A 14,629-nucleotide genomic window follows, 5' to 3' on the forward strand; every position below is an offset into this window, starting at 1 on the left:
ACTATGGCTATAGGATATAGGCAAAAATAATATAATTAAGTATTAATTAAATGTAATGGCGTTATTCTGTAAAAACTTTTATACAATCCTGGCAGCCAATTTTTAAAGATGGTCGCGGATTAAAAAAACTATTTCTAATTATAAGAAACGTGATTTCAGTTGAAAGAGAATCGATTCTGAATTATGAACTTCGTACAGGACATTTTTCAACTTACTTTCGATAGTGAACAAACAAAAGCATGACTATAATTCTAATGATTCAAGAAGCTTAAGCTAAATTAAAATGTGGGAATCGAATAGAAAGAAATAAAGTTTTTCCGTCGGCATATTCGTTCAGAAATTATAGAATATTATTTCAAGTGTTGCGAATATTGATGATACAACAGATAGCCCAAGTAGAAGAAAGAATGGTGGTGTCAATTGAGAAATGCTCATTTCGGATACGCTTTCTTGTGGTTTCATCCAAGTGACGTACTTTAGAAGTATTAGGAAAGATGGTAATTACTTAGATAACGGGTACTAATGTAACTACTTGTTTAAACGATATTCCCTAATTGTTAAAGGGTTGTAATCGTACCTTATTTGACCAATTTCACGGATTTCCGGGCTTTTAGTAAAGAATGACGTGTTGTAAATAATGTGCAGATAATCGGTATGAATTTCTTCCGAAATGTAGAGCCCACACAGTCTTGCTCTTATTTCTTTCGAATCATCACCTGCCGTCAGCACTTCTCCGATTAACCAAGTCAGAAAGGTTTTGCTGATGATCAGAACCGATTCACCAGACATGATATCCATGTATCCATCTAAATTTAACAGATCCATAAGAGACCAGAAATTGTTCCCTCCTAGACTTTTGAACCACTTGTTGGCAACTTCGTCGCCGGTAGCCTGAAAAAAATATCGATTTGCAAACTTTTTTAGTTATTCGCAAATATGAAGGAGTGGAATCAACAAGGGTAATAATTTATCTTTAATATTATCTATATAGTTAAAGTTGGAGCCATTTTCAATCTTTAATCAAGACAATTTTACCAAAATCTTAAGATATTCGTGAACCATGCCGCCTTGATTATTTTGGGTTTTAATTTGGACGCCATTACGTCTTCTAATGAGTTGAGAGTGTCGTATGTCTCTGTGATAAACTCGGTTTTTAAGAAACATCCCAAAAAGAATAAAATAATCGCGACGCTAATCAACCAAACTGATGAAATCAGTCGAACAGTTACTTCCTGTGAAATACTTGGAATCGCTGCGAAAAATCAGTAAGTTACGATTGATTTTCTTATATTTTTTGGTATAAAGATTTCGCTCACGTTCAGCGCACAGCAAATACGTGTTGTTCCAAATGTTATTCAACATTAAACTCACAAAATTCTTGATAATTTGCTTCGGAAACAATATCTGAAATCGACGCCTTAGAATCCAATGAAATGTCAGGATTGCCGAAATTAAAATTACTGACATTGTCATTAACGTAACAACCTATTTGATAATTATCAATACAGTTTAAGTTCACGACCGAATATTTGCGCTTATAAGTTTAATTAGCATTAATCAAATTGGATTAATTAAGTCTTCACCTGCGAGTCTATGGCTAAAAACGAGAGACTAGTTGAGACTATCTTTTTAGGTGGACCAGTTACAATGACGGTGCTACTAAACTCAAACGGCGAGGAAGGTATAAATACTCCTATCACTTTTTCAAAGAATGACAGTTGAATTGGAAACATTATGTCGTGTTTATCCTATTATGTGAAAATTCATACAATGTAAAATTATAATTTCATTATTATATAGTTGAGTAATATACGTTGAAGGATCCTGGTGAATCGTGTATTTTGACAATGTCAAAGTAACTTATTTTGTGGTCTTCAAAATTAATTCTGCGTAAAAAAAGAGAGATTACGAATAAAATCCCCCAGACGAACGTTAGTCTGTTTTCCTTCGAAAAAGGTTGTTGTACTACTTCCGGGTGATGTAGAATTCGGCAGTGGGTTTCTTGAAAACCGGACAATGATGCGAGACATAATTAAACCCCCAAAATGGTTCCCCCTAATTGACTCTGGCCTATATGAATTAGCCTACATTCTTTAATATCCACTTAAAAACTTCTAAACGTTTCCCTCCCCGTTCTGATTCTTGTCGCAACCTTATCTCCCGTGCTTCCTTGCTAGAGTCAGGGTTAAACACAAGTTAATTATAAACCTAATTTCTATTTAGTATAAATACTAGAAATTTCCAAAATATTTTCGAAGATAAAATACTGCGGTTGTTAAATTCTCACTTGATATTCGATGAACGTTGAATAAAATCCCTGCTATAGATGTATTTTAAAACTTGATTTTCCATTTCCCATGTTTCCTGCAATATGTTTTATAAGGGATAGATTTAATTTTAAAAGTAGGAATGGAGAACAGAGTATTCTGGGCGCGCGTCAAAGTCCCGGACCCACTTCCACAGGACGGAGGGTTATGAAAGAAGAGGAGGGTCGTAGCGCCAGAAGTAAAAAGGAATTACGTATTTTTCACCGTCCCCATCAGCAACGGTATCGCAACGTAGTTTAAGTGAGCTAATAAGATAATTTAAACTGTTCGTTACGTGTTGGAGGGAGGGGATCTATACTGGACTATGAGTCGGACTGAAGTAAATACTAACCGTTCTCCATTTCAACTTCTAAAATTAAACCTATCCCTGGTTTTATTAAAACTTCAACTATTTTGGTTTCAGAATAAAGCGACCAAAAATATATAAACATATTACTTCAATTGTCGCGTAATTTCCTGGAAATGGTTGAACGTATCTGAAATGCATGAAATAATTTAAGAGTTACTTGTATTTGATGTCGAGCTTAAAGGCCGGATTTTCTGCTAGAGGGTTCTCCTGGTACAGAAAATGACTCGCGATCGAGTAACAATAGAGAAGCGAGTCGCCAAAAAATACGGTTCTCCTGGTACAGAAGACCGAGAGTTGGGGGTTCTACCTGTGCAGAAAATTGAGATACGGTACTCACGTTAAAATATTTGAGCCCCGTTTTTTCCTCAAACTTCGACGCCCAATATTTCCGAAAGTACGGTTCTTCGGGTACAGAAGCCAGAGCAATAAACATTCAACAAAGTAAACTATTGCTTTGAAGTTCAAGGTATAGCTAATTTAATTATCTTCTAAACCACATATCGGTTTTGTTGAATACCACAGGGGGGTTAGTCTCCCAATTGTTAGCCACGGCAACACAAATCTGTCAAAGAATCAGTGGTGAAGTGTACTATTGAGGTAGAGAATCTATATTCAAAATAAACTATTTCTTTGAAAATGTGAAAACCAACGAGTGAGGGCTATGGCTATATCACTATGTTGTGAAAATGTTTTAGATAATTGTAGGCACATGCAGCCCATATGGTTTAAGAATTTTTGCCTACAGGAGTGAGAAAAGTAATTCTACACTTCATTGCAATTGTTCAAAAAATTATATTTCAAATTAAAAAAATGGAAGAAATTTTTTAATCAATCGGCTGGATTTTGATTCCGCGGAGTATTTTACAAAGCGAAAAAGTTTAGTAACATCCGAACTAGCACATTCGTACATGTAGTTCTTTTCCGAAGCATCCGATAAACGTTATTTCGAGTAAGACATTCCATAGCATACGAAACAGTTCCTAATGATACTGTGGAGCTCTACTGAAATATTTCGAACTTATATTGTTAAAAAAAGCCGTGACCAAAGTTGGGTAAAACTTGCGCGCTTTACTGTTAAAAATCTTCCTCGGTCCCCAGAGAGCTATATAGTTACTAAGAACGTTTGGGCATTACAAAGAAAAAGTTCGTAATGTGACTAGAGGTAAGCAAATTTTCTGGTGTCTATACGTTCTGAAAACTCCCCAACCCGAAGGGAGGGGGTTGTATTAGTATAAGTGAAATTCATCTCTATACTCCCCGAGCATAGAAAAACTATAAAACTTCTTCACGTCACGTGGTTTCACTTCTGTTAAAAATTTACCGTCCAAAAATATCCAGTTTGAAGAAGCAGTAAAATCAATTTTAAGTAAATATCCAGAGACAGCTTTCGTTTGGTGAAGGAACTAAGACTTGTGAGATAATTTACACTGCCATTTTGGTGGGTTCAATGCAGAAGGAAAACTGAAACCCTCCAATATGGCTCCCAAAACCGTGGTAAGACTTAGGAGGGTGTAACGTACTACTCGGCCAACTGAAATCTCTCTATAACAAGGACTGCGCCAGGCTCGGGACCACAGCGGTATTCAAGAAGTTTTTTTTTGGTCATTACTTCGAAAGAGCATCCCCCAAAATTTCTGGGGTCCCTGCTACGAACAATTGTTGAAATCCATTGGTGACCGTGCCTTTAAACTTTCAACCCCTCTAGCGGTACGGGTACTGTTTTGACCCATTATTGTCACCCTCCTTTTTTGCCTCGACAACTTTTCCCCGTAAGAGGATCTTTTGTAATGAACGTAGACTATAGTGACCTACAGCTCGAGAGAAAAACCGTCATTTCTGGGGTTTTAAATTGCATTGCCAAAGCTCGCGACTTCCAATATGGCTGCTAGAAGAAAGGTAAGAGATAAGAGGGTGTGACGTTCCGACAATATTCCTAGTAGCACTCTACTGGTTTTCCGTACTTAGACCTTCGACGCGGGTAAAATTTTCACTGACTTTGTTGTTCTTCGCAAAGGTGTTACAAACGTAGGACTGTTGAACAGAATACATTTAAAATGTAAAGTGAAAGTATGTTTATTGCTCGCGCTTCTGTACCGTACTTTCGGAAATGTCGGGCTCCGAAGTTTGGGCGAAAATGGGGGAAAAACTTTTAACGTGACTACCGTTTCTCGATTTTCTGTACCGGAAGAACCCCTAACCCTCGATTTTCTGTACCAGTAGAACCGAATTTTTGAGACGACTCGCTTCCCTTTTGTTATTCACTTGCGAGTCATTTTCTGTACCAGGAGAACCCTCTAGCAGAAAATCCGGCCTTTAAGCGCATATATTTACATACCCATGAACCTTCATAGAAAATAGAGCAATACTACATTTCATGAGGATTAAGCAAATGTATTGACATAAACAATACTCGTAAAAAACTACACTGGTTTCTACACGTTTCGGTACAAATATTAGGCTGGTTATAAAATTAAAATGTTCATAGGATTGACGGAGAAATATATTTTTTCGTACACGATTAAATACTGATATACGATTACACATACAATTAAGAAATATTACTAAAAAAATATTACTAAAAAAACGTTACTATTGTTATCATCAAAAAATAAGAATTACACTGGTTTTGATAGGAAAACAATAAATACAATACTAGGTTTTATACTATTTGACTATAATGATAAATAGATTCAAATTCCTACACAAAAAGCGTACTTTTATGAATGAATGAAATAGAAGTTTATTGTGTACATAAAAAGTTACAGGAACTCACGAGAATGTACACATTAGTATCGAGAAAAATATTTACAAAATAATATTTACAGAAAAAAGACATAAAAACTCTCCTTTCAATTAAGGCTTGTGTTTAAAATTTAAATATTCTAACATATATATGCTGTCGTAGTTGCTCAATGCGAGACGAAGAAACATCAAATTTGTGCGCAAGTAGGTTGCACTAATGTTGCATCCTATTAATTGGTATTAAATTAAACCTCCCTGCCTGGGGAAAAACCGCGTCGTCTGCTTAACCCATTTTCTATTTTTTATACTAATTTTATGTATAATGTCAAATAGTCCCGAAGTGGCGCCCACTGCAGTTCAAACTAGAAAAAAACAACTTGTCGCGGGAATAAAAACCCGCGCCGCCACCGACTAGGGGCAGTCAGATTTGTGATGTAACGCGAACCAGTACGGACGTGTTTTTGTTTTCGAGAATTAAATATTTCAATAAGTTCTATCTCTCTGCGTTATTCTTCCTACAACAATGGACCATCTGGTAAATATTAGTCATGGACAATAAGTCCTTTAAACGGGAACCTGGGAACTTTTGGTTATATAGTTTTTAATTAATTATCTTTGTGAGCCGTGCAATTAGGCCCCTTTCCTACTTTTAAATTTTACGGTTACATAAAGTGGCGAGCTTGCCAGGACTCGTTAAGACTAAACATTACCATTTGTACTTTAACGCGTACTTGTGAACATTACTTGTGCCATTGCTTGAACTCATTAACTGTCGCGTCATGAATCCACCCGATCCGCATGCTTTGATCGCCGCGATTAACGCGCAGTTACCGGGATCCCATACTCCCCCGAGGGGGATCACTCCCCCTCCAAGCCTCGGTACTAGTCCTTCGCAAGGACCAGCGGCTGGAGGACTCCCACCTCCGCCGCCACCACCGCAAGGTGCAGCGCCAAATGTTTTGGTTCAAACTATTCAAACACTTGCAGCTACGTTAGCGAACATAGGCACTAGACCAGCTGCCAAAAATAGGCCAAAACCACCCCCTCACTTAATATTTAGTGGTGTTGAAGGTGAAAGCGCGCCGGAATTCCTTCGGACTTTGACGGAATTCGCTGAATATCATAGCATGACTGGCAATGACATTATCGCGCTTTTACCCCAAATATTAAGGGGCCGTGCATTAATTTCGTTTAGAGACTTGAATAGGCCAAATCAAGCATTAACGTGGCGTACAGTAAAAGGCGCGTTTAGAGACTATTTCTTTTCGGGTAGAGCGGAGGAATCCCTCCGCCTAGAAATAGCGCAATTTAAGCAATCCGACGGTGTGTCTTTTGACGCGTACATCGCGAGTATTACCGCGATGAATCAGAACCTACGCGTTCCGTATACTGACTCTGAACTGGTCGGGATTTGCAAGCGAAATATCCTCCCCGAAATACGCATCCATGTCTTTCACGACAGCATAAGGACAATGCGCAACTTCATAGAAAAGGGCCACGTAACAGAAGAAATTTTACGGGCGACCCCTTCTAGCACATTGTATCCTAGAGACAGTGCAAAGTCTACCCCGCGTAAATCCAGTGGGAGAAGAAATTCTCCCACCGCCGCGGTTTTAACAAAACCGCCGGGGGGAGGTGCGACATCAAAGGTTGCGACGCCAAACGCGAGCCTTTCCAATAGACCTACACCGGCTCAAACAGAGCAAAACGATTTAAGTCAAATCCAATGTTATAAGTGCGGACACTTAGGGCATTATTCCACAACATGTCCGGACAAACAAGAGGTCACGCAAAAGCAAGCTTCGGGAAACGAGAAAGTGGGAAGACCAAAAGGGGAACGTCTTCCCGCCGCGCGACGAAAGTAAAGCTCCCTATGGAAATTGGCTCTATGGATGTGCGTCGTTGTGAGGTTGATCCTCCCGTGGCCATAGATGCCGTATATTCGCATGGGACTTTCGCGACTAGACTAGATTCAGGCGCTGATGCTTGTTTTATCAGCTTATATCAGTGGCGTAGTTTAGTCAAAACTTTGAAACCAGACTTAGTACTTCCGGAAGAAGAAGAGACTCCGTGTATAGTATTAGGCGATGGACGTTATACCTTCACGAAGGGACGCGCGCGAATAGACTTCCGCTTAGGACAGTTGAAACTAACGCAAGAGTTTCACGTCGTTCCGTCCTTGCCAAACGATTTTATTTTGGGAAAAAACTTCCTCTATAAACATCGTGCCATTTTGGACTTCGGCACAAAGACTTGTCAGATTGACGGAACAACTTTTCCCTTCGTGCTTAATCTTCCGGGGTTAAAGACTCCAACACCTCAGAATATCGAGGATGTTGAACAAGCTGTCGCGTCGCCTACACTGAGTCCTAAACAGAAGGAAGACTTAAAAACTTTATTGTTACGATTTCCTAAACTATTTTCGGAAAAAGCGGGACGCACGAACTTAGTTTACCACGAGATTCACACTACCACGGATGTTCCCGTTAGTCAACGCGCGTATCGTGTTAGTGACGAGAAAAAACGGATTATTGAAGATCATCTTCACGAAATGATCCGCGACGGAATCGTGAAACCATCCGTCAGTCCTTACGCGTCGCCGGTGGTACTTATCCACCAGAAGTGCGGAAAGATACGTTTCTGCGTCGACTATCGCGCTCTAAACAAAATAACCGTGAAGGACCCTTATCCGCTTCCGAGAATAGAGGAACTGTTATGAAAAATGGGAGCCCCAAAGTTCATTACAGCACTGGACTGGAAGAGCGGCTATTGGCAGATAGATCTCCATCCGCAAGCGAAAGCGAAGACCGCCTTTATCACGCATGCGGGAAAGTACGAGTTCGAGGTACTTCCGTTCGGTCTATGCAATGCGCCGTCGTCATTTCAACGACTCATCGATGAAGTCTTCAGGGATGGACATCACTTTTCCATCTGTGTCTATCTGGATGACATCGTCATTCCATCCAGTACGTGGGCCGACCATCTTCAAGCCTTGGAATACGTCTTTCACCGACTGTCTGAAGCAGGACTTACGCTTCAGACCAAGAAATGTCGCTTTGCGCAAAGCGAAGCGACCGTGTTAGGGCATATTGTTAATGAACGAGGGATTCATATTGATCCCTCCAAGACTAAGGCTATAGTGGACTTTCCCGTCCCCAAGAACGTGAAAGCAATCCAAAGATTTCTGGGCATGGCGGGATGGCATTCACGATTCATTCCGCAGTATTCCAAGATCGTTGCCCCGTTAAATCATCTTAAGAAGAAAGACGTTCCATTCCAGTGGAAAGAAGAACAGCAGAAAGCGTTCCTGGCCATCAAGGATGCGATCTGTATGGCGCCTCCTTTAGCGGCTTACGACCCAAAGTTGCCGTGTATCCTAACAACGGATGCTAGCGACACCGGACTTGGAGTTTTCCTGTCGCAAATTCAAGAGGACGTCGAGGTACCTATGCCAGTAAACAGCTGACCGACGTCCAAAGAAGATATACCACCACTGAAAAGGAATATCTTGCCATCTATTGGGGAGTTGGAAAGTTCAGGCCATACTTGGAGAACATACCGTTCACTGTGATCACCGATCACAAAGCTCTCCAGTGGTTGTTCACACTGAAAGAACCAAACTCTCGACTTGTTCGTTGAGCGATGTACTTGCAGACGTATGACTTCAAGATCATACACAAGAAGGGAGTTCAGAACAAGGTTGCGGACGCATTATCAAGAGCGCCTGTCTCGCTATTAGCCATGGCATTGGAAGACATGACTTCACCGTCCTCGTCAGAAGATTCCAGTCCAGCGGAGTCCTCTTCAATGACGTCGACCTCGTCCTCAACCAGTATCGGATTAGCTCCTCCCGCCAATCACGCATTGTATCACTCTTTCACGCTGGAAGAAGTGCGAAGAGCCCAACAAGATGAACAAGCCACAAATGACATCATAGTCCAGTTATCAAGAGATAATCCTCAAAAACATCGGTACTACGAACTGAAGAACGATGTCTTGTATCGAAAGGCCTATGGTAGACAACCAGCAAAACTCTATCAATTCAAAAAATGTTTATTTTATTTGCATTACAGATACAGTATACCACGGGGCTAAGTCACATTGTGACTTGTAAGCGGTTCCGGCGGGACGCCACCCGCTTATTTCATGACCACCCTCTATCTGGACATCGAGGTCGAGATCGTACCTTCGACAAAGTACGGGCCAGATACTGGTGGCCATCGTTCCGGCAGGACGTTACCGAGTACGTCCGCGGATGTCCTTTGTGTCAAATGCACAAGGCCCGCAATAGAAAACGTCCAGGTCTCATGCAGCCTACGGCCATTTCTGAGCCATTTGATTTGCTGGGAGTGGACATAATGGGACCTCTACCAAGAAGCCGTCACCATCACAAATACCTCCTGGTATTCACGGACTATGCCACCAAATTTGTCGAACTTTACCCGAAGAACATCACCGCCAGAACGTGTGCGAAGAAACTCGTCTCCATGATAGTTCGCTACGGATGTCCGAAGGCCATCGTAAGCGACAATGGAACTCAATTCGTTTCTCAACTTTGGAAGGACATTCTTAAGATGTTCAAAGTCAAGCCACGATACATCACTCCGTATCATCCTCAGAGTAACATCGTGGAGCGCACAAACAGAGTTCTGGGTGAAATCATTTCAATGTTCGTTGGTCGAGATCACCGAAGATGGGATGCAAACTTACCATTCATTCAGTTCGCCATCAACTCGACTACTCACACCACAACAGGAAGAACTCCGTTCTACCTTAACATGGGTAGGGAACCGAGATTTCCCTGGGACTTAGACGTGGGTATGCAAGTAGCGGACTTTGTTGAAAGGTCCGCCTCACTCTCAGCTTTAGCGAAGCAACTTGCTTTGTCTAAGGAGCTTGCCAAGAAAGCGCAAGCACACCAGAAGCGCTATTACGATCAAAGGCGGGAAGGAATTGAATTTCCCGTTGGTGCGCTTGTCTGGAAAGATACGCATCCTTTGTCTCAAGCGGCACGTGATGTCGCCGCTAAGTTATGTCCCAAATGGGATGGTCCCTACAAGATCGCGAAGAAGCTAGACCGCTTGCGATATCAATTAGAAGACCCAGAAACCGGAGAAAGCAAAGGAATCGAGAATATCGCGCACTTAAAGCTATATTGGTCGAATAAAGATGTCTGCCAACCGGACGGAAGTCAGTCATCCTCAACGTCACGGAGCTCATCTTCAAGTTCTACCTCGTCGCAATCCGTACCTATACTTCAGGACGCTGGAGTCAGTACTGGTGACGAACGTCGTGAGACTCGGCGAGAACGAAGACAACGACTGTTGAGAGATCAAGAAGCGCAGACCGAGTCGTCTGGTGAAGAAACGAGAAACAATCAACCCTCCTCTTCATCCTCCAATGGATCCTCTTCTTCCCCATCCGAAGAAGTTCCAGAGCCTTTCCCAGAAGTCTCTGATCTACCTGAGGAATCTGAGCCAGACGCATTCGCCTTATTCTCAGATCCTCCCGCGGTCTTCCGAGTGAATCGGATGCCGCCAGACCTTTCTCCACTTTCCTCTCCTGATAGGAGCTCGAGGGAAAAATCTCTCCCTCCACCCTCTCCTCTATCTCACCCTGACGATTCCAGTTCTTCCTCTGAATCTGAGGAAGACGAAATGGAATTGTCCAACCCAGTTCCCGTCAATCCCATGAGATTCGTCAACCCTTTTCGCAAAGGATGGAGACGTGAGATAGTGCTGAGGAAGAACCCAAAGCCTGGAGGTCCTGAAATGGACATTTACTATCATCCTCCAGAACAATATCCGCATAAGACTCTCAGGTCTCGCCCGGACGTTGCTATTTACGCGTGTATGACATCACCGATGTGACTTCGTGTTACTTTACCTTTGCGCGGCCTGCAATATCGCGAGAACCGTGGGAAACGGTACGAGACGCCCATTGACTTCAACGGCGACACCACCGCCACCCGCGGCTTTCACGGGTCGTCCATCCAGCGCCGCGCCTCCAAACATAGTACCGGACGAGCAGTACACCCTCTGTCGCCGTTGCCAAGTGGGGCGTCACCACGAAAGGAACTGTTTCAAACCACGGCCCAAACGGAGCGAGGCCTACAAGGCCCGCCGCCGCCAGCGAGCCAAGATGGACAGCGTGGCCTCGGCCACCAGGAGGTCCCCGGAGCCGCAAGACTCCCACGAGTCAAACTCCCCCTAAAGCAGACGACTTTTTGGGGGGGGGGAGGATGTAACGAAGAAGCCACCCTCCAACGTCGTCTGCTTCATCTCTTTTTGTTTAAATTACAATTTTTCACACGAGTGGCGCCTTAAGCGCCACTGGCTCTTGTTAGTTTAAAAAATATAGTTTAGCGGGGATAAAAAGCCCCGCCGCCGCTGTAAGAGACGTAGTCAGTCTCGCAACCACGTTCAAGTTGCAACGTGTTTTGTTTTGCTCAATAAAAAGTATTAATTCGATTACTCCGGTGTTTTTCTCAAAATGGATTATTTGGTAAATATACAGTTAGTTATGGACAATAAGTCCTTTAGGCGGATAACCTGGGAATTTCTATATTGCTAGTTTTTATTTAATTATCTTTGTGAGCCGTGAAATTAGGCCCCCTTTCCTACGTTTTAACTTTACGGTTACAGGGTCCTCCCTCATTTCCGACCCTTTAGAGATAAAGGAAGAAATCTCGCTATTTTTGTCAAGACCGCATGGTACAGTGTCTTACTGCTGCTCGAGCAACCCGGGTCCGATTCCCGGCTGCGATGTGAAAAAACTTGAACTAAATAAAATCTCTAACCGAGCTTAGGTTCCCCTATCGGTGGGTTAAAGTACTTTATAGTTCCTTCTAAGCTAAAATTTGACAATAATGAAGCGAAAACTCCGGCCACTACTATTACGGCTCGGATCAAACTAAGAGTCTACCGATTTCTACGAAGTGGCTAAAAAGCTGTCAAGCGTTATGTTTCATCTTCATGGTTGAATAGTCTGTTATGCTAATCCAATCTAACAATTGTTAATATTTCCGCTGGAAACCCCTTTCACCATATTGAACTTTACTCGTCCTACAATTCTAATTTTGTTTTGTTTTATTTTTATTTTAATAATATTTACCAAATTGTCACAAAAAAGTAATCATGGAAATCCAATAATTCCTATTAAGCTCCAAGAGTTCTCGAAGTTACTCAACATATCGATTTTAACAGTCGAAACAGTTTTAGTGAGTTAGAGTGAACGCGATCACGGGGTTAGGCATCATTCAAATTCTGCATTCTAAAACACCTGGTTCGTAAGTTTAAAATACGAGAAACGTATCTTGAGTGCACTTTATCAAAAAAGCCTTGTAACTTTCTGAATATTCGCGTGCAATTACTCGACAATTGTCAAATGAAGAGCGTGGATTGCGCAAAAAACTATAGCCATGTAGCTTGGAAAAAGGCTTTTAATTAATTCCGCAAGCTAAGAAAGTATAGGGTGAAAAGATTTTTCCATTCTGAACATCTTTAACGAAACAATCCTAGCCTCTTAATGAATATCGACAGTTTTATGGGGTGGAACTCGGAGAGGAAATTAAAATATGAGATGATATTTTACTCTTGAAACACACGAAGTGTTGGTTTCTGATATCGAATTTTCTTCACAAGGCTTATTAAATATTAGGAACTTAGATTTTTGCTCAAAAATATACTACAGGAAATATTACCTTAAGCAGGAGCAGATATGTTCAAGTAATGTTTAATAAAAACTGGCGTAATGGTTTTAACTACTGTGTAATAAGAGTTAAACTATTAGAATTCAATCTTTGGAAGGTAAGCATTCTTATAAAAATCAGATTTTTTACCTCTCCGAGCAACGTATGTCCATCCCACTTGGTTACCAGTCTGTACCGACTGGCTTCTAAACCGACCATCATCCGATATTTTGTCAATCCCACATGGACACCAGTCTGCACCTACTGGCTTCTGAACACCACCACCATCCGTTCTTTAGTCCAGCTCACATGGACACCAAACTGTACTTACTAGCTTCTATACACCACCATCTTCTGGTCTTTTGTCCATTCCACACGAACACCAATCTTTATTTCCTGGCTTCAACACACCACCATCTCTATGTCGTTTTCATCCCACATGGACACCAGCCTGTACATACTGACTTCTATCTCATCATCATCGTTAAGTTGCCTTCGGTCTCTAATTGACAATACTCGGCAATTCGTTCAACAGCCACGATGTTCGTTTCGAGAGAAACCCACGAACTTGTCATTAATTTCAGATTAGTAATAAGCTGTTAAATAATTAGCTTAATATCGACGTAAGCTTTAAGTGAATTAAACATCGACGTACCAAGTTTGCGCTCGTCATGACAAATTTCACAGTTCCCGGTGATAATGCCCGGCCTTTGCTGAAAACTGAAAAGAGGGAGACGCAGAACATTAAGACGTTACTCAAAATATTGCACCTGACAGTCAGCCATCTGAAATTGTGAGATTTTTCAAAGTTGAAATTGTCTCCTGTCTCTTACAAAGCGCAAAACTTTCACACATGTTCATGGCGTAATACACGGCCATACTTTGGTCAATTAAGTCAAGGAACTGCTCTTGGAATTTGTTGGTGGCATGACAGGCTCTGATCAGCGTCGTTCCAGCCACCGAGTCGGATTCGTGTGAGTAGAGGAACGAGTTCCTCGTCGTGTAAATTCTTCTCAACTGCACGTTGCTCGCCGCGTAAAAGCGCTACATTGAATTTGAAAACTGAGATACATTTCGCTGACATGACGCACGCTCGGCCATTCGCGCATCGCACGACTTTTTAGTGCATTTGTTAGGCCTAAGACCATTAAACACAATGTTCTGGAATGATAGACTAAAACCCCTGTTCTTCTAATGGCGTCGCCAGTCGTCGCCCCCAGCGGGAAAGTCCCTGAACTTTGCTACTCGTACACCATGTTAAGGGTATGATTTGATTCGAAAAAGTTTCAATATTGGTCGCGGCGTGGCGCTATAGAGGTGCTGCCCTAGAAGAGTCACGCACCATACCTCCATTCATGTACATCTGTTTTTAATTGTCTTAAGTTAGCCACAGGCTACACTCTTACCTGAAGAAACACGAATCCAGTTGCGATAACCATCAGTGGAACGATGAGAAACGGTATACCGATAATAATAGAAATGGTAATTACTGCTAGTTGCAAGGTATTGAAAGAAACCATT

The 14,629-nt window shown here is 41.8% G+C and overlaps 1 protein-coding gene across 1 annotated transcript; it reads right to left on the minus strand.

Moving 5' to 3' along the window:
- Positions 1-13,575: 13,575 nt before the first annotated feature.
- LOC149624249 (ATP-binding cassette sub-family C member 2-like) lies at positions 13,576-14,628 on the minus strand. The gene is made up of 5 exons (XM_089852266.1): positions 14,515-14,628; positions 14,451-14,471; positions 13,942-14,152; positions 13,764-13,828; positions 13,576-13,704 (listed from the first exon to the last, which is right to left on the minus strand). Exons 1-5 carry the CDS (start codon positions 14,626-14,628, stop codon positions 13,576-13,578), a joined length of 540 nt encoding a protein of 179 aa, XP_089708392.1.
- Position 14,629: the final 1 nt, after the last annotated feature.

Source organism: Phalangium opilio, unplaced genomic scaffold (assembly GCF_054372755.1).
Source record: "Phalangium opilio isolate 3A_F unplaced genomic scaffold, DU_Popi_V2 ptg000106l_1, whole genome shotgun sequence".
Taxonomy (NCBI): Eukaryota; Metazoa; Arthropoda; class Arachnida; order Opiliones; family Phalangiidae; genus Phalangium; species Phalangium opilio.

Bases quoted from the DNA above. Each gene is read 5' to 3' on its own strand.
- LOC149624249 (XM_089852266.1), bottom strand. From the start codon at position 14,628: ATGGTTTCTTTCAATACCTTGCAACTAGCAGTAATTACCATTTCTATT. The intron at 13,829-13,941 runs GTAAGAGACAGG...CCCTCTTTTCAG, and splicing joins GTGTGAAAGTTTTGCGCTTT to TTTTCAGCAAAGGCCGGGCA. The intron at 13,705-13,763 runs GTACGTCGATGT...ATTATTTAACAG, and splicing joins TCATGACGAGCGCAAACTTG to CTTATTACTAATCTGAAATT.